The sequence below is a fragment of the Uloborus diversus genome, chromosome 2, assembly GCF_026930045.1.
Source record: "Uloborus diversus isolate 005 chromosome 2, Udiv.v.3.1, whole genome shotgun sequence".
Classification (NCBI taxonomy): domain Eukaryota; kingdom Metazoa; phylum Arthropoda; class Arachnida; order Araneae; family Uloboridae; genus Uloborus; species Uloborus diversus.
The window spans coordinates 14484533-14506022 of NC_072732.1; the positions used below are offsets into that span (position 1 = coordinate 14484533).

The window sequence follows — 21490 nt, forward strand, 5'->3', positions numbered from 1 at the left end:
CAATGATTTCCCCCCAAAAAGGTGCAAAAGACCCCCTTAGGAACATCCGAAAGCAACCAAAAGGGGAGGTGCACAACTAGACCCCACTACGAGTCTATGTACCAAATTTCAACTTTCTAGGACATACCATTTTTGAGTTATGCGAGATACATACGCACATACGCACATACATACAGACGTCACGAGAAAAGTCGTTGTAATTACCTCGGTGATGGTCAAAATGGATATTTCGCGTGTCTATACATTCTTAGGCACTTTTCCGCATGTGGTCGAATCGAAAAAAAAACTCAACATTCATTTGGGGGTGAGCAAAATGGAAATTAAGGGCGATTTTTGAGTGAAAATTTTTTCGCGAATACAATACTTCCTTTTTTGTAAAAGGAAGTAAAAAACATACTGTAATTTTCAAAATAATTATTTTAATTTGATAACTTAGAAATATTTGAACATGAATGAGTATATTCAGTAAATTACCGCCCAATAGCCAGGGCTAAGGCAGAAATACATGAAATACACCATCAGCTCAGTCATTTCCAGCATGAATGAGTAGTTTGTATTGTATGGAACCTGTATGGATTGACCCTTATGTGAAATTACGAGAATTCAAAGAATTAGATAAACGACTAAATGATGCAAAAACAAGTAAAACTAACATTTATTTCAATTAAAAAAATGTACATTTCAGACTGTACTTCATAAACATGCTTTTGAGAAAATGAAACACGAAAGAAACGGTTAGTTGTGCTAAACTTACAAAATAAAATGAAGTAACTAATGAAATTTTAGCTTAGTTCAAGTTACTCTAGTAACAAAAATACGCTGATACCAATGATTAAAATTTAGTAGCATCTAAAAGACACTTCAATATGTTACGTAAAAAAAAATTGAGTAAATTTAGAGTATTCCCTCATCTTCAAAAAAACATCTGAAACAGGGGAAAAAATGAAATTTTTGGAAATTTTCGATTTTTTAAAGTACAATTTCGTCATCAAGAAATTAATAAACAGTTACTAAATTGGAGCAGATAGTTAGTTATAGATAGTTTTTCAATCTGAATTATTTTTACTGTTATTTTTTCATTAAAAGAGCTAGAAGAGTGATTTAAAATCTGAAGTAAATTGGCAGAATTTCAATCTTTGTTAATATCTCAGATTCAAAAAAAGATCCGAATAAATTTTACTTTGCTCTTTCCCAATAGAGATTTGTTTATAGAATGAGGAAATGTTTATTTTTTAAGTGTACGTTTATAACTTATGGAGTTATTGAGTCGCAAACTGGTAGTGATGGACTGTTTAGGCTTAGCGTAAGCATCAACTTCTAATTTCAATAACAAAGCAACAAACAGTTTTTAAACTTCCATACTTTGCATTCCCTTATAGATATGTATGGTTTACCTAAAAAAAAATTTTCATTGAAATCTGTGACATGTCAGCCACAGCTGATTTGCTCATTTCGCATGGAATGACCCTACTACAATATGAACAAAAATCTTTCAACACTTGTTCATACTTGTGCTTGCCATGTTTGTGATGAACTCACTAATGCTGTTGCTAGAGATATAGCTAGAGTTTTTTTTATATAAGGAGTAAAGTATGGGAAAATATTGCATATCATAATAGTGATCAGTTTCATAAAACAAAACAATTTTCTAAAAATGAAATCGAAGATATTAGGGAACGAGGAAATAAACGAGCTGATGTGTGCCTCACATGACTTCCTTTTACTCCATTTTAATGTCATTTTCCCATTATTGGCAATTTTAATGTGATTCAATAGTTTACTCTCTAAATATTAAAAACGATGGCCAAATTAAAACCAGATAAAAAAAAATCGCCAAATTTTCCGCCAAGTTGGCGACAAAACTTGGCGACCAAAAGACTGGCGATATATCGCCAAGTGTCCGCCAAATTGTAACGCCACTTGAGTTTACATCGAAATTAACAATGATTTCCCCCCAAAAAGGTGCAAAAGACCCCCTTAGGAACATCCGAAAGCAACCAAAAGGGGAGGTGCACAACTAGACCCCACTACGAGTCTATGTACCAAATTTCAACTTTCTAGGACATACCATTTTTGAGTTATGCGAGATACATACGCACATACGCACATACATACAGACGTCACGAGAAAAGTCGTTGTAATTACCTCGGTGATGGTCAAAATGGATATTTCGCGTGTCTATACATTCTTAGGCACTTTTCCGCATGTGGTCGAATCGAAAAAAAAACTCAACATTCATTTGGGGGTGAGCAAAATGGAAATTAAGGGCGATTTTTGAGTGAAAATTTTTTCGCGAATACAATACTTCCTTTTTTGTAAAAGGAAGTAAAAAACATACTGTAATTTTCAAAATAATTATTTTAATTTGATAACTTAGAAATATTTGAACATGAATGAGTATATTCAGTAAATTACCGCCCAATAGCCAGGGCTAAGGCAGAAATACATGAAATACACCATCAGCTCAGTCATTTCCAGCATGAATGAGTAGTTTGTATTGTATGGAACCTGTATGGATTGACCCTTATGTGAAATTACGAGAATTCAAAGAATTAGATAAACGACTAAATGATGCAAAAACAAGTAAAACTAACATTTATTTCAATTAAAAAAATGTACATTTCAGACTGTACTTCATAAACATGCTTTTGAGAAAATGAAACACGAAAGAAACGGTTAGTTGTGCTAAACTTACAAAATAAAATGAAGTAACTAATGAAATTTTAGCTTAGTTCAAGTTACTCTAGTAACAAAAATACGCTGATACCAATGATTAAAATTTAGTAGCATCTAAAAGACACTTCAATATGTTACGTAAAAAAAAATTGAGTAAATTTAGAGTATTCCCTCATCTTCAAAAAAACATCTGAAACAGGGGAAAAAATGAAATTTTTGGAAATTTTCGATTTTTTAAAGTACAATTTCGTCATCAAGAAATTAATAAACAGTTACTAAATTGGAGCAGATAGTTAGTTATAGATAGTTTTTCAATCTGAATTATTTTTACTGTTATTTTTTCATTAAAAGAGCTAGAAGAGTGATTTAAAATCTGAAGTAAATTGGCAGAATTTCAATCTTTGTTAATATCTCAGATTCAAAAAAAGATCCGAATAAATTTTACTTTGCTCTTTCCCAATAGAGATTTGTTTATAGAATGAGGAAATGTTTATTTTTTAAGTGTACGTTTATAACTTATGGAGTTATTGAGTCGCAAACTGGTAGTGATGGGCTGTTTAGGCTTAGCGTAAGCATCAACTTCTAATTTCAATAACAAAGCAACAAACAGTTTTTAAACTTCCATACTTTGCATTCCCTTATAGATATGTATGGTTTACCTAAAAAAAAATTTTCATTGAAATCTGTGACATGTCAGCCACAGCTGATTTGCTCATTTCGCATGGAATGACCCTACTACAATATGAACAAAAATCTTTCAACACTTGTTCATACTTGTGCTTGCCATGTTTGTGATGAACTCACTAATGCTGTTGCTAGAGATATAGCTAGAGTTTTTTTTATATAAGGAGTAAAGTATGGGAAAATATTGCATATCATAATAGTGATCAGTTTCATAAAACAAAACAATTTTCTAAAAATGAAATCGAAGATATTAGGGAACGAGGAAATAAACGAGCTGATGTGTGCCTCACATGACTTCCTTTTACTCCATTTTAATGTCATTTTCCCATTATTGGCAATTTTAATGTGATTCAATAGTTTACTCTCTAAATATTAAAAACGATGGCCAAATTAAAACCAGATAAAAAAAAATCGCCAAATTTTCCGCCAAGTTGGCGACAAAACTTGGCGACCAAAAGACTGGCGATATATCGCCAAGTGTCCGCCAAATTGTAACGCCACTTGAGTTTACATCGAAATTAACAATGATTTCCCCCCAAAAAGGTGCAAAAGACCCCCTTAGGAACATCCGAAAGCAACCAAAAGGGGAGGTGCACAACTAGACCCCACTACGAGTCTATGTACCAAATTTCAACTTTCTAGGACATACCATTTTTGAGTTATGCGAGATACATACGCACATACGCACATACATACAGACGTCACGAGAAAAGTCGTTGTAATTACCTCGGTGATGGTCAAAATGGATATTTCGCGTGTCTATACATTCTTAGGCACTTTTCCGCATGTGGTCGAATCGAAAAAAAAACTCAACATTCATTTGGGGGTGAGCAAAATGGAAATTAAGGGCGATTTTTGAGTGAAAATTTTTTCGCGAATACAATACTTCCTTTTTTGTAAAAGGAAGTAAAAAACATACTGTAATTTTCAAAATAATTATTTTAATTTGATAACTTAGAAATATTTGAACATGAATGAGTATATTCAGTAAATTACCGCCCAATAGCCAGGGCTAAGGCAGAAATACATGAAATACACCATCAGCTCAGTCATTTCCAGCATGAATGAGTAGTTTGTATTGTATGGAACCTGTATGGATTGACCCTTATGTGAAATTACGAGAATTCAAAGAATTAGATAAACGACTAAATGATGCAAAAACAAGTAAAACTAACATTTATTTCAATTAAAAAAATGTACATTTCAGACTGTACTTCATAAACATGCTTTTGAGAAAATGAAACACGAAAGAAACGGTTAGTTGTGCTAAACTTACAAAATAAAATGAAGTAACTAATGAAATTTTAGCTTAGTTCAAGTTACTCTAGTAACAAAAATACGCTGATACCAATGATTAAAATTTAGTAGCATCTAAAAGACACTTCAATATGTTACGTAAAAAAAAATTGAGTAAATTTAGAGTATTCCCTCATCTTCAAAAAAACATCTGAAACAGGGGAAAAAATGAAATTTTTGGAAATTTTCGATTTTTTAAAGTACAATTTCGTCATCAAGAAATTAATAAACAGTTACTAAATTGGAGCAGATAGTTAGTTATAGATAGTTTTTCAATCTGAATTATTTTTACTGTTATTTTTTCATTAAAAGAGCTAGAAGAGTGATTTAAAATCTGAAGTAAATTGGCAGAATTTCAATCTTTGTTAATATCTCAGATTCAAAAAAAGATCCGAATAAATTTTACTTTGCTCTTTCCCAATAGAGATTTGTTTATAGAATGAGGAAATGTTTATTTTTTAAGTGTACGTTTATAACTTATGGAGTTATTGAGTCGCAAACTGGTAGTGATGGACTGTTTAGGCTTAGCGTAAGCATCAACTTCTAATTTCAATAACAAAGCAACAAACAGTTTTTAAACTTCCATACTTTGCATTCCCTTATAGATATGTATGGTTTACCTAAAAAAAAATTTTCATTGAAATCTGTGACATGTCAGCCACAGCTGATTTGCTCATTTCGCATGGAATGACCCTACTACAATATGAACAAAAATCTTTCAACACTTGTTCATACTTGTGCTTGCCATGTTTGTGATGAACTCACTAATGCTGTTGCTAGAGATATAGCTAGAGTTTTTTTTATATAAGGAGTAAAGTATGGGAAAATATTGCATATCATAATAGTGATCAGTTTCATAAAACAAAACAATTTTCTAAAAATGAAATCGAAGATATTAGGGAACGAGGAAATAAACGAGCTGATGTGTGCCTCACATGACTTCCTTTTACTCCATTTTAATGTCATTTTCCCATTATTGGCAATTTTAATGTGATTCAATAGTTTACTCTCTAAATATTAAAAACGATGGCCAAATTAAAACCAGATAAAAAAAAATCGCCAAATTTTCCGCCAAGTTGGCGACAAAACTTGGCGACCAAAAGACTGGCGATATATCGCCAAGTGTCCGCCAAATTGTAACGCCACTTGAGTTTACATCGAAATTAACAATGATTTCCCCCCAAAAAGGTGCAAAAGACCCCCTTAGGAACATCCGAAAGCAACCAAAAGGGGAGGTGCACAACTAGACCCCACTACGAGTCTATGTACCAAATTTCAACTTTCTAGGACATACCATTTTTGAGTTATGCGAGATACATACGCACATACGCACATACATACAGACGTCACGAGAAAAGTCGTTGTAATTACCTCGGTGATGGTCAAAATGGATATTTCGCGTGTCTATACATTCTTAGGCACTTTTCCGCATGTGGTCGAATCGAAAAAAAAACTCAACATTCATTTGGGGGTGAGCAAAATGGAAATTAAGGGCGATTTTTGAGTGAAAATTTTTTCGCGAATACAATACTTCCTTTTTTGTAAAAGGAAGTAAAAAACATACTGTAATTTTCAAAATAATTATTTTAATTTGATAACTTAGAAATATTTGAACATGAATGAGTATATTCAGTAAATTACCGCCCAATAGCCAGGGCTAAGGCAGAAATACATGAAATACACCATCAGCTCAGTCATTTCCAGCATGAATGAGTAGTTTGTATTGTATGGAACCTGTATGGATTGACCCTTATGTGAAATTACGAGAATTCAAAGAATTAGATAAACGACTAAATGATGCAAAAACAAGTAAAACTAACATTTATTTCAATTAAAAAAATGTACATTTCAGACTGTACTTCATAAACATGCTTTTGAGAAAATGAAACACGAAAGAAACGGTTAGTTGTGCTAAACTTACAAAATAAAATGAAGTAACTAATGAAATTTTAGCTTAGTTCAAGTTACTCTAGTAACAAAAATACGCTGATACCAATGATTAAAATTTAGTAGCATCTAAAAGACACTTCAATATGTTACGTAAAAAAAAATTGAGTAAATTTAGAGTATTCCCTCATCTTCAAAAAAACATCTGAAACAGGGGAAAAAATGAAATTTTTGGAAATTTTCGATTTTTTAAAGTACAATTTCGTCATCAAGAAATTAATAAACAGTTACTAAATTGGAGCAGATAGTTAGTTATAGATAGTTTTTCAATCTGAATTATTTTTACTGTTATTTTTTCATTAAAAGAGCTAGAAGAGTGATTTAAAATCTGAAGTAAATTGGCAGAATTTCAATCTTTGTTAATATCTCAGATTCAAAAAAAGATCCGAATAAATTTTACTTTGCTCTTTCCCAATAGAGATTTGTTTATAGAATGAGGAAATGTTTATTTTTTAAGTGTACGTTTATAACTTATGGAGTTATTGAGTCGCAAACTGGTAGTGATGGACTGTTTAGGCTTAGCGTAAGCATCAACTTCTAATTTCAATAACAAAGCAACAAACAGTTTTTAAACTTCCATACTTTGCATTCCCTTATAGATATGTATGGTTTACCTAAAAAAAAATTTTCATTGAAATCTGTGACATGTCAGCCACAGCTGATTTGCTCATTTCGCATGGAATGACCCTACTACAATATGAACAAAAATCTTTCAACACTTGTTCATACTTGTGCTTGCCATGTTTGTGATGAACTCACTAATGCTGTTGCTAGAGATATAGCTAGAGTTTTTTTTATATAAGGAGTAAAGTATGGGAAAATATTGCATATCATAATAGTGATCAGTTTCATAAAACAAAACAATTTTCTAAAAATGAAATCGAAGATATTAGGGAACGAGGAAATAAACGAGCTGATGTGTGCCTCACATGACTTCCTTTTACTCCATTTTAATGTCATTTTCCCATTATTGGCAATTTTAATGTGATTCAATAGTTTACTCTCTAAATATTAAAAACGATGGCCAAATTAAAACCAGATAAAAAAAAATCGCCAAATTTTCCGCCAAGTTGGCGACAAAACTTGGCGACCAAAAGACTGGCGATATATCGCCAAGTGTCCGCCAAATTGTAACGCCACTTGAGTTTACATCGAAATTAACAATGATTTCCCCCCAAAAAGGTGCAAAAGACCCCCTTAGGAACATCCGAAAGCAACCAAAAGGGGAGGTGCACAACTAGACCCCACTACGAGTCTATGTACCAAATTTCAACTTTCTAGGACATACCATTTTTGAGTTATGCGAGATACATACGCACATACGCACATACATACAGACGTCACGAGAAAAGTCGTTGTAATTACCTCGGTGATGGTCAAAATGGATATTTCGCGTGTCTATACATTCTTAGGCACTTTTCCGCATGTGGTCGAATCGAAAAAAAAACTCAACATTCATTTGGGGGTGAGCAAAATGGAAATTAAGGGCGATTTTTGAGTGAAAATTTTTTCGCGAATACAATACTTCCTTTTTTGTAAAAGGAAGTAAAAAACATACTGTAATTTTCAAAATAATTATTTTAATTTGATAACTTAGAAATATTTGAACATGAATGAGTATATTCAGTAAATTACCGCCCAATAGCCAGGGCTAAGGCAGAAATACATGAAATACACCATCAGCTCAGTCATTTCCAGCATGAATGAGTAGTTTGTATTGTATGGAACCTGTATGGATTGACCCTTATGTGAAATTACGAGAATTCAAAGAATTAGATAAACGACTAAATGATGCAAAAACAAGTAAAACTAACATTTATTTCAATTAAAAAAATGTACATTTCAGACTGTACTTCATAAACATGCTTTTGAGAAAATGAAACACGAAAGAAACGGTTAGTTGTGCTAAACTTACAAAATAAAATGAAGTAACTAATGAAATTTTAGCTTAGTTCAAGTTACTCTAGTAACAAAAATACGCTGATACCAATGATTAAAATTTAGTAGCATCTAAAAGACACTTCAATATGTTACGTAAAAAAAAATTGAGTAAATTTAGAGTATTCCCTCATCTTCAAAAAAACATCTGAAACAGGGGAAAAAATGAAATTTTTGGAAATTTTCGATTTTTTAAAGTACAATTTCGTCATCAAGAAATTAATAAACAGTTACTAAATTGGAGCAGATAGTTAGTTATAGATAGTTTTTCAATCTGAATTATTTTTACTGTTATTTTTTCATTAAAAGAGCTAGAAGAGTGATTTAAAATCTGAAGTAAATTGGCAGAATTTCAATCTTTGTTAATATCTCAGATTCAAAAAAAGATCCGAATAAATTTTACTTTGCTCTTTCCCAATAGAGATTTGTTTATAGAATGAGGAAATGTTTATTTTTTAAGTGTACGTTTATAACTTATGGAGTTATTGAGTCGCAAACTGGTAGTGATGGACTGTTTAGGCTTAGCGTAAGCATCAACTTCTAATTTCAATAACAAAGCAACAAACAGTTTTTAAACTTCCATACTTTGCATTCCCTTATAGATATGTATGGTTTACCTAAAAAAAAATTTTCATTGAAATCTGTGACATGTCAGCCACAGCTGATTTGCTCATTTCGCATGGAATGACCCTACTACAATATGAACAAAAATCTTTCAACACTTGTTCATACTTGTGCTTGCCATGTTTGTGATGAACTCACTAATGCTGTTGCTAGAGATATAGCTAGAGTTTTTTTTATATAAGGAGTAAAGTATGGGAAAATATTGCATATCATAATAGTGATCAGTTTCATAAAACAAAACAATTTTCTAAAAATGAAATCGAAGATATTAGGGAACGAGGAAATAAACGAGCTGATGTGTGCCTCACATGACTTCCTTTTACTCCATTTTAATGTCATTTTCCCATTATTGGCAATTTTAATGTGATTCAATAGTTTACTCTCTAAATATTAAAAACGATGGCCAAATTAAAACCAGATAAAAAAAAATCGCCAAATTTTCCGCCAAGTTGGCGACAAAACTTGGCGACCAAAAGACTGGCGATATATCGCCAAGTGTCCGCCAAATTGTAACGCCACTTGAGTTTACATCGAAATTAACAATGATTTCCCCCCAAAAAGGTGCAAAAGACCCCCTTAGGAACATCCGAAAGCAACCAAAAGGGGAGGTGCACAACTAGACCCCACTACGAGTCTATGTACCAAATTTCAACTTTCTAGGACATACCATTTTTGAGTTATGCGAGATACATACGCACATACGCACATACATACAGACGTCACGAGAAAAGTCGTTGTAATTACCTCGGTGATGGTCAAAATGGATATTTCGCGTGTCTATACATTCTTAGGCACTTTTCCGCATGTGGTCGAATCGAAAAAAAAACTCAACATTCATTTGGGGGTGAGCAAAATGGAAATTAAGGGCGATTTTTGAGTGAAAATTTTTTCGCGAATACAATACTTCCTTTTTTGTAAAAGGAAGTAATAAGTACAAGGATAATAAGAACAAGGAGTAGAATAAAATAAATACTGAATCAGTTAATCATCTAAAAATTGCAGATGATATTCTTATCCCCCCGCCCATTAGGGGGGGAGGTCCATGGTGCAGACTACACCACTGAAATTTTTAGGGGAGGGGGAGTAATTTTCAGGGCCTGGTTACCAGATAGGCTGATTATGCCCTTGCCTCAGGCCCCCAAATGGCAAAAAATGTTTTTGTCAATGACTAAAATTGTTTTATCCAATGGCTAAAATTGTAAAGTTAGAATACAGGGGGTCCCAAAAAGTTATTTGGCCTTGAGATCCCTGACATCTTCAGGCCCTGGTAATTTGACAGGATTTTTGATCCTATTTTAGGGAACTCAATCGCCCTTGGGGAGAACGTACACCCCTGATGTCCTTAATATTTTTAGAGAACGCAAAGAACTGAAAGAAACTGAATGACTTTTCGAAAACAAGTCGTTTGATGTAGGGCTACAGATGAGATTCTCAAATTGTAGTGCTGGATTAATCCACTGAAAAACAAATGGATGGCAACATCATAAATGAAATCAGTGGAAGAAATAATATGGGATTGAAAAAAAACTTATATCGTCGCCTCAGAGCAACAGTGAGACATGTAATCCCAGCAATAACAGTAAGATATCCTAGTGTTGCTCTGAGGGTGTGGGACGAAGATGTATCTTGAAGCCATAGCATATACTTAGTTTGAAAATAAGAGATTTTAGTTTTATTCTTTCCAGCACTAAATTTGCAAGCAGAACTTGAACTCGGGATTAGACGAAACTACATGGATAAGAATCTAAACTTAAGGTAAAGTGGACATAGACAAGCTTTTAAATTTGCGTTGAACTAGTACAATTGATGTACAGGGCGTTCCAAATAGTCCAGTTATATTAGACATTAAAATCGTGAAGCGTGTTGTATAGTTCTGATTTTTCAACATGTTTTTTGGGTCAGTTAAGGCAGTGCAAATCTAAGTTTGCAGTTGTCGAAAATCTGCTGGCTGCGAAACACGCAAACTACGAATTTTTCGGACGTTTTTTAGTTTTTCTTTTACAACTCTTAAACTATGCAAGTTATGATGCTAAATGTGAAAACAGTGGACTCTCTCTCTATTCTGAACACTCTTAGGACCGAACAAAAGTGTTCAGATTATGGGGGTGTTCATTATAGAGAGAGACTGGGTAATGCATGTATATGTATTCTATTGTGTTAGTAGACTATGTTCCAGGGTTGGCCGAATTGGACCCAATGGGTTTTTTTGAAAAAACCCACTTAAAAAAACCCATTATTTAACCCACTTTAGGGTTTTTTTTAAATTTTCTGAGAAGGTTTTTAAAAAAATAATTAATTTAAATACTTTCACAATTTAAACTTCTTTTTTATTTGTTCTTCACCACCACAGACAATGAACATAAAAAATGAACTTTGAACTTTAATAGTATTTCTTAATTCTTAACGGCATTAAAAAAATACGTCAGAGATTTTAAATAAATGTATTTAACTTTTTTCTTTAACTGGTCAATAAATAACTCAAATTATATTGACCGAGTCCTGTCACGTCTGATTTTCTCAATATTTGTAGCTTGTACAGAGGAAACTAATCTAGTTAAAAGGCTTTCACGTGAATTATTTTCTGCTAACCAACACGTCACAAATCTCGAATAAACACAAGGTATATTTTTTAGAAATAATCAGATTTTTCAAACGGTCGACAGAAAACAGAACGGGTACAGTATTTTCATTATGTTACGAAAAGTTTAGTATTTCTTACTCTGTACACATAAATAGAAAAACAGCCAACATAAAATTCAAAGAAATGTCTTGATTGAGGTGGAATTTCGTAAAAAGGGATTTAAACTACTTGAGGTTCTACAGTAGTTTTGCATAACAAAATGAAATACAATAAAGTAAAATGCAAAGAAAAAATGTAGTAATTAAAAACAAACAATAGATTTTATCACTTGAGAAGTAACTTTGCCTTAACTGTTGGTAATAATGAAAATTAAAAAACCTCAAACTTCACCATTCTTGGGTTTTTTTCGTCTTTTATACTTCTCTTCAGAAAACGCTAAATTTTAACTAGTTTTCCAGCTTTTTTTACCCGAAGACACTTTTTACACTTTGTCCATATACTTACGCTACAATATGCTACAAGTACCCCCACATTTTCCCTAAAAAAAGACAAAAAAAACCACATTTATTTTTAAAAACCCAACTTTGGTTGGGTTTTATTTAAAAAAAACCCTGGGTCCGTGGGCTTTTTTGAAAAAACCCGGGTTTTTGCCAACCCTGCTATGTTCAGTACTTGGCCCATGCCCAGTGAGCTATACCAGTAGCTGAGGTAGAGGATTTGAATTTTGGATTGGTAGCTGGTGCAATGTCTAATTCAACTTTGTAAGACTTCAAAATCTTGCATTTATTTATTTCTTTTTACTTCCTTTTACAAAAAAGAAAGTATTGTATTCGCAAAAAAAAAATAAAAATCAGCCTTAATTTCCATTTTGCTCACCCCCAAATGAACGTTGAGTTTTTTTTTCCAACCTGACCACACGTGGATATGTGCCTAGGAACGTACAGGTACCCGAAATATCCATTTTGACTATCCCCGAGTTAATTACAACGAGTTTTCTCGTGACGTCTGTATGTACGTATGTATGTGTGTCGCATAACTCAAGAACGGAATGTCGTAGAAAGTTGAAATTTGGTTCGTATGTTCCAAAGGGAGTCTTTTGCCCCTTTTTTTTGGGGGGGGGGGGGGGAATCATTGTTAATTTCGATGTAAACTCAAGTGGTGTTATAATTTGGCGGACACTTAACGATCGAACCCCAATCTTTTGGTCGCCAAGTTTTGTCGCCAACTTGGCGACAAATTTGACGATTTTTTTTTTTTTTTAATTTTTTTTTTTTAAATCTGGTTTGAATTTGGGAAATGTTGGTGATATTTAGAGAGTAAACTATTGAATCACATTAAAACTGCCAATAATGAGAAAATGACATTAAATTGGAGTAAAAGGAAGTCATGTGATGCACACATCAGCTCTTTTAGTTTAAAAAGTTTAACGTGACATTCAACAATAAAATATTGCAGTACAACTATCTGTTTTTGCATCGTATATCCTCATGCAAGGTACGTGTTACCATCCAAATACTAATGTTTCCGGGTGATTCTCAGCTGCATTTTGCTTGAAGGTAAAGGTCTTGAATACAACTTGACACAATGGTTGGATTCTTGAAATATAGTCCAGTGGCAGAAACTTCAGGCTCATATTGCTCAGCTGAGTGATTTCATGTGATGCAGTAATATCACTGGAAAATAATTTTTCTTCTGACTCTATCCATTTTCTCTTTAATGCCATGCAATCAGTGACAAAATCGTCAATGTATTTTAGGCTTTCTAATTTGATTCATATAGGAGTTCCCGAGTTCCAATTGTGAACATGTTCATTATATAGAGAGGCGATAATTGAAGGAGATTGAAAATAGCGTTCATATTATAGGGTGTTCAGAGTACAGAAAAGTCAGCCTATATTAAGTCTATGGAATTTCACCGGGACCATCAAAATGTATTCAGAATATCGGGTTGTTCATATTAGGAAGTGTTCAGATATTCCACTGTATGTACATTTTTGAAAGTGTCCCTACACTTTTAGTGTTGTGTCTATCTTTATTTATAAAGGCTGTTCAAATGAAAAGGTACCAAACGATACTGTGGGTCTAAGGGAAGACTTTATTCAAAGTATTCACTATAGGCCTGAGCACCACGATCCCACTGATTAACTGACCGAAGTATTTCTTATTCCCAAGATTTCTGTGTCCCTGACGAGACCTAGTACTTCACAGTTACTTGAGTTCGCCTTCCGAGTTGAAACGCCCTCTGTCAGATGCTTTTTCAAAGAACCAAACACATGGAAAACGCAGAGCGACATGCCCGGGCTGTAGGGTGGATGGTCAAGCTGCTCCCATTTGAACTTGGCCAGTGGGTGACCCTGGAGACGTGTGAACGCGCGTCATCGTGGAGCAGAGTCACTCTTCGTGATCAGCCCTGGTCTTTTGATCTTGATGAACCTGAGTAGTCTTTGAAGTGTCTCACGGTACACATCTGAGGTAATGATCCTCTTGTGCTCAAGAAATTCAACAAATAGCGGATCTCGTACGTCGAAAAAGACGGTCAATTGTACGGCACTGTTTGTAAGAGCCTCTGATATCTCCTGTGCACGCGAGCTTCCGCGTATGCTATATCGTAAATCGGCATGATTTCCTACTACGGGTAACTTATACAGGGTGCGGCACAAAAGCCCCGATCATGAAATTTTTCGTAAACCTTTATAAAAATTAAGAAATTGGCAAAATATAACAAATAATGATGAGTACCCTCGTACTAATAAATAAATTTAATTGGTTTCAAAGTGACCGCCGTGTGCAGCAATGCAAAGGCGCAAACGCTTGCAGAAATTTTCAACAATGAGCCTAAAGTCTTTTACTTTAATCCATCACATTTCCACAGAAGCGATTGTTTTAGAGATTCCAAAGCTTTGTGTGGTTTAGTGCATGCTCTGGACTCCAAGATAGACCATGCACTGTAATCCATGGGATTGAGATTCGGCGAGTAGGGTGGTCATTCGTGAGATGAAATTATGTCTAGAAAATTTGCCTTGCCAGTGTGTCGTTTTGGCCTTTTGAGCTGGTGCAGAGTCTTGTTGAAACATCCAATGCTCCGGAATGCTTTTGGGCCCACGGAAGTACCGCAGTTTCAAGAAGGTCCCTCTGGTACACTTTTTGATTTATTTTTACGCCCTCTTCCACGAATTAGGAAAATTCCGCATCAGACCACACTGTCTTGCGGCCCGTCTCAAAAGTTTACGGAACCTTTGAAGTCTCGTACGAGTTAGTTTTTTCCAATAAGAAGCTGAACTTTTTAGAACTTGTTTGACTTCCGTGTAAGTTCCAGTTTTTGCTATTCACCTCACCGTTCTGTCACTTATTCCCATGTCACGAGCGATTCATAGCGAATTTCATAATTTTTTGCGTGTTACGCAGCAAACACAGGTCTTTGAAAACTGAAAACTTAGATTTACACTACCCTAACTGACTCAAACAACGTAAAAAAAAAAAAAAAAAAAAAAAATCTGAACTGCATCGCGCTTTGCAATTTTAGCCTTTTCTTTATTTAGATTATGACTGGACCCAGGGGCGTGCAAAGGGGATAGAAAGGACACCTGTTGGCCCGCCCGAGCCTGAAAGGGGTCCGAGTTTTTTAAAATGAGGGATGAAATATATGTAGGGGTCGTAGGGTAAACTTTATGGAGGGGTCCCGCGAGAGTTATTTGTAACGGGCTCCAAAATGTCTGTGCACGCCCTTGGCTGGACTAAAAATTATGGGTATAGTATAACTTTAATCACTTATATTTCAGAAGTAGAGCTAGGTAGAAAGGTTCTATATGCGTGCCATCTGTAGGAAAACTATATCTTAGCGAATACTATATTCTAGTTCTCGTACTAGAATATAGTAGGAAAACTATATTCTAGTTCCTTCCATGTCCAACGTAGCATACATCAAGAAGAGATAAAATGGGGGGACTGAAGATTTTCATTTGTGAAACAAAGACACCAAGTCACATGATAAATTTTAAAGCGAAGCATTGTGGAAGAAATCAGGTTTCTTTCGCTAGTTTCATACAAAACGTGTCAACCGTTCATCGTTGTTAAGTCACGTGACTTGAGATCTTTGCCCAAGCTTAGGCTGAACCAATGATTGGACTTGCTCCTTCTATTTATGATTCCTGCTCTAAGATAGCATGTCCTCATCTTCCGACTCTCCCCTCCTCCGACTCTGCGTTACTTTGTTTTATATTTTGGAAAATTTACTTCAAGCTTTCGATTCTGGAAAATTTCACTGTTTCGTAAAACTAATTTAATACTGTCTGTTATCGAAAGCGAAGACTACCACTCAAGACAGATTCCATTTCAAAAAGGGGCGATAGGTTGAGGATGAACACTTACCGCTTGCGCTTGCTATCTTTGTCTTTTTCGATTCTACATTGGAAGAACTGCTGAACACGTTATTTTGCACCTTTTACTTCCGGGTTTCCCTCCCTATTTTGATAAAATCAGAGCAGACCTGACGCATGCGCAAATTGGCGTTAAGTCTCAGCTAAGGAAAACGAACAGTACTTGTTAGTGTGTTTTTGTAAAAGAAAAAAAAAAGCTTTTTTTGAAAGTTTCAGTAGTACATATATTCATTTACTAGATAATGTCTCGCGTAGCGTAAAGAAGTGGTATCTTTTCCAGGTTGCCATGGTGGAAGTACAGCTGAGCCAGGAAGTTCCTGAAGCATTGCTCATCACATTTTGTGTCTGCACGACGCTGCTTGTCGCCGTCCACATGCTCGCCCTGCTGATATCCACTTGCATCTTGCCACACATAGAAGCCGTCACCAGCGCCCCCTGTTCCATATCAGAATCCCCACACGAAAAACTACACTGGTACATAGAGACAGCCTGGGCCTTTTCCACCGTGTTCGGCATACTCCTGTTCTTGTTGGAAATCGCGATCTTGTGTTGGGTCAAGTTCTTCGAATTCAGTTTCACTGCTGCCTGGGCCACAACTGTAGTTCTGTTCCCTGTGGTGCTCCTGTTGTTGGCGTTTGCTGTTCACTTCTATAGAACTTTAGTAGCGCATAAATTTGAGCTGTCCAAGCACGGGTTGAGGGAATTGGAATGCTTGGCTAATCGTCTGCAAGGAGACGGAGCAGACCGCTGTTCAGAGCATTCTGTTTTGACTGTGTAACTTCCATGTGTTCTTTTTACTTGGGGGCTGTCTACAAATGATGTCACACTTTGAGGGGGATGGGGTTTTGTGAAAGTGCGGCATCACACATTTTTTTGGGTGAAAATATGTCTATCTAATCGCAGGAATAACCAGGGTCCGATATAGAAATTTTAGGACAGTAAGCCAGGCACACCTTCAGTGTCCCACCTGAGCAGTACATTCGACATAAGTGCTGTAGAGTTGCAAACACACACCTTTTGTCTAATTGCATATGCTGCAGGCTAGGGTACACATGGCAAAAAATAGCTGTTTTAATGTTAAAAGCCACACTGCTATACACTTCATAAATTGTTATTGATGTTAAACTTCGTAACAAACAAATTAAAGCCATATTTTAGTACACATTTCTATATAGTTCATCATTTTGGGGAGGCTTGGAGCCAGGGGGCTTACAGGCCCTCGGAATAACAGTAACATGTCTTTCTGATGCTTTAGGCAACGATATGAAAAATAGCCTGACATGGGACAAAGGGAGGGGAGGTAAAGCTGTGACAAAGGGGATGGGGTCGAGAATGTTGGGAAAATGTGACTTCATTTATGGACAGCTCCATGAGAAAATGCATTTTAATCCATAAATTCGCCAATTCCGGTGCTCTTTTTAAATCGATAAGCAATCGATCAAACTAAGATTAGTAACTGTGATGAATGTTTCAAATTAGGATCAGTATGAACTGCTGTAGAATATTTTGTCTCTGAATTTGAAATTTCATGACTTTGGGGACTCTTTAACATACAGTGAAACTTCGGTAACTCGACCCGCGGATAGCTCGACTACCCCGGTAACTCGGCATTTATTTTTGTTATGGTTGGCCCCATGCTCGTTTCAATTTAGATCATTAACACATACGAGGAGACCTTATGGTCTCGGAAATTCAGATCGGGATGAAATTCAGCAGATTAGTAGTAACCCTTGAGAGTATACACACAGTAAAGTAATAAAGCGCACTAGCCTGAACATTCCGAGAAAATAGCCTCTAAAATTTTACACGCAGCTTATATATAACAGGAGATATTTCTCGCCAGCAGCAGCTCAGTGGCTATGTGGTCAGTGTACTGGATTCCTGTGCGTTCCATTCCGAGTTCAATACCTCTCGAAGGATTTTTTTTAATATAAATTTATAAAGCGACTGTTACAGCGCTAATTGAAATTTGAATTGAAGGAAATATAATTTATTTTTAAATACATAATGTATTTTTAATAGAGAAAATAGAGTTAAATTAGTCAATTATTAATTCTGATTAGAATTACCACGGCAACAAAATTAGGGTAGGACTTGTTAATTTGTGTATAAAATTTAACAATCTAGTTTTTATTTATCAGTTATCTATTTATATACATACACCAGAATGATAATCATCATAAAAACATGGAAAACAAAAACTGTTTTGACAACTTGCTCGATGTGTAAAGGAAGATTGTTTACTGGAGCAACTTCTCCGTTAAAGGTTCGTGGGGAAACATGCTTCATTACTATTCATGAAAATTTCTCTTTTGTCCGAAAGTTTGAAAGCATACCAGGCATACCGAATGATTTTATTGAAAATTTTCAATGAAGTTGATGATGAACTATTGATTGTATTTTTATGCATTCTTCACGGGTATTTATTTTTCTATGATTTTCAACGAGATACGCACAATTTTGTATACGCTATATTAGATTCTTTACCTGTCCATAAAAATAGACGTTGCAAGGTTGAGCAAGGGAGGTACATTAAAGTGAGAAAAAGAATTCTTCAAGAGGTATCGAACCCGGGATGGAGTGCATGGGAATCCAGTACCACATAGCCACCGAGCTGAAGCTGAGCTGAGCTGGGCTGAGCCACCGAAAACAAACCTCCACTAATATATAAGCTGCGCATAAAACTTTAGAGGCTGTTTTCTTGGCTAACCTAGCAGCATTGTGAAGGCTATGTAGATCCTAACGACAGTATTACAACGCTGACAGGCTATGTTCCAGTGTTGCCAGATTGGGGGAAATTTCCCCATTTTGGGGAAATCTGGTGCTCTCTGGGGAAATTTTGGAGAAATGGGTTTTGAGGGGAATTCTTTGGGGAAACATTTTTTTTTTGGGGGGGAAAAAAACCTCGGGAAAAAAGATTTTTTTTCGTATTTAAATTCGCGTGAAGAAGTTGTTTGTATTTAGCAACGTTGGTTTAGCTTTGCTCAACTTTATGGAATTCGCATTTCACATTATGTGGAATATTATGCTACGGAATTCGCATTAATGTTCTGCGTGAGTAACTAGTTTTGATACGTGAATAAGGTAAAAATAAGTGATGAAGAACGTTCTTGGATAAATGTATACAAAAATCCTAGTTTAAATATACATACAGAAGCAGAGTATTAAATGCGAGTAGAAAAAAAATATTTGGTTATTTCTTATCTCGGTCAGGCGTTTGTATTTATGACTAGTGGCACCCGCACGGCTTTGCCCGTAGTGGAAAATTAAAAGGTCTTTTGGTTCCCCTGTATACTTACAAATAATGCATGATGAATATCTCGTCCATTGGCTTGCCCACGTTACGGTTCCATGTTATGATAACTTGGTAATTTACTCATCCATTTTATCATAATTTTGCTCGAAAAAATGTTCTTAAACTTGGAATAGAAAAGGAACAAAATCGAATTTTCGAAAAATGGCTTAAAGGTGGACACCCCCATGCTACAAACTAATTCTTTGCCAAATTTCATGAAAATCAGCCGAACGGTCTAGGCGCTATGCGCACAGAGATTTTGACAGACAGAGAGAGATCCGGACAGAGAGAGATCCGGACAGAGAGATATACAGACAGAGAGACTTACAGTTTTATTATTAGTAAAGAAAGATAAAGACAAAGAAGACAAAAAAAAAAAAAGTTGGGGAATTTTGTAAGAAAATTTGACTATTTGGGGAAAAAAAATTTTTCAAGAGACAAAAATATTAGAGGAAGTCGATTCATTTTATGAAAATATTAGTGGAAAAATAATTTTTGAATTTGGGGAATTTTGATAGAAAACATGGCTTTTTGGGGAAAAGTTGGAAGGGAATTGGGGAAATCTGGATTTGACCATCTGGCAACACTGCTATGTTCGCCCCGATTATATTTAAATATATGTTTTTAAGTAAAATTACTGGATTTAAGTGTACAGGTCATTACCTAATATTGTAAGAAGACACTGAAGATATGTTTTGTGAGTTTTATAACAGTGCAAAATGTGAATTTTATACGACTGTATTTGAGAAGTATGGTATTTTAAAAATTAGTATAGGTGGATTGTTGGATTTTTTAACTGTAAATTTATATTTTGTGCAAGTTTTTGCATCTATCATTATCTGTGATGACATATACATTAGTTCTTTTTGATGTTGCTCTGTTGTTGTTGGTAGGAATAGTAAACTTGCAGTAGGCGTAACAGTCAGAATTTTTCCTTTGCTAATTCGACATTCATAGAATAGGGACACATTGGCACTTGGCGACTTGTTTCTTGTTTACTTTAAATTGGCGGAAACCGAAAAATATAACTTACGACGCTGTCATGTTGGCTCCTCAAGATTTAATTTTACCGGAATTGTTTATGTTTAATCGTGGATTTTTTTTCAATACATTTATTTGACGGATTATTTTGCATTTTGATGAAACTTTTAATGATTGAAAATGAATATACCATGCCTTGCCATCAATTTTCGAGTTGAACCGAACCATTGCTTCGGTCACTCGGCTGGTCTGTGCTAATTCTACATTAGCTACCAGTTTGTTTGGCCCTCTTGGCTTCCATAAGAGGTTTTCCATCTCCAGCTCAGTCACTTTCCTATGCCGGGCTGATGAGTGCTAATAAGCACGAAACTGCAGTCCTCGGCTGGAAATGACTGAGCTGGCGGTGTATTTCATGCACTATTTTCTGCTTTATTTCTTTCTATTTTCCGAAAGATTTCATTAAAATGTAGAAATGCATAATGGCATCGCCAAATAAGTACTTGTTACTTAACCTACATTTCAAATACATCTATTCAGAAATAGTGTCCCAAATACACCAATTTGAAAAAAATAAACTAAAAGTGCATCAAAAAAAAAAAAAAGGTAAAAGATAGTAGTTTTTTTTTTTTTTTTTTTTGTAGTTTTGACCAAACATGGCGGCAAATATACTAAATGCCTAACTCAGAAACCTTTGTGCGATATTATACCAGACAGCAGAGGCGTGCACAGAAATTTTGGGGCCTGTCACAAATGACTTTTCCCGGGCCCCCTATAGTCATGCACAGTTTTAAAAATATTGGGCCCCCTTCAGGCTCGGCCCCAGATCAACAAGTGTCTTTTCTCCCCCCCCCCCCTCCCTCCTGTGCACGCCCCTGCCAGACAGCCCGGTTATCACATCCAGACACTGCAGTTTCGTTCTTACTACCACTCATCAATCTGGATTAGTGAATAACCGAGCTGGAGGCAGATGTCACTACCAGTTTGTTGACACTCTCAGCTCCAATGGGATGATGTATTTCTACCTTAGCCCTGGCTTAGGGGCGGTAACATACTGCTTTAAATAACTAAAAGCTTGAAATAAACACATCTTTAG

The 21490-nt window shown here is 35.2% G+C and overlaps 1 protein-coding gene across 1 annotated transcript in view; it reads left to right on the top strand.

Annotated features, from left to right (window-relative positions):
* LOC129217743 (calcium release-activated calcium channel protein 1-like) overlaps nucleotides 1-20977 on the top strand; it is a 25855-nt gene extending 4878 nt beyond the window's left edge. Inside the window, exon 2 of the mRNA XM_054852082.1 lies at nucleotides 16402-20977. Within this exon, the coding sequence (XP_054708057.1) occupies nucleotides 16402-16899 (498 nt within the window). The 3' untranslated portion in view covers nucleotides 16900-20977. The remainder of the gene's footprint in view (nucleotides 1-16401) is intronic.
* The last annotated feature ends 513 nt before the right edge of the window (nucleotides 20978-21490 follow it).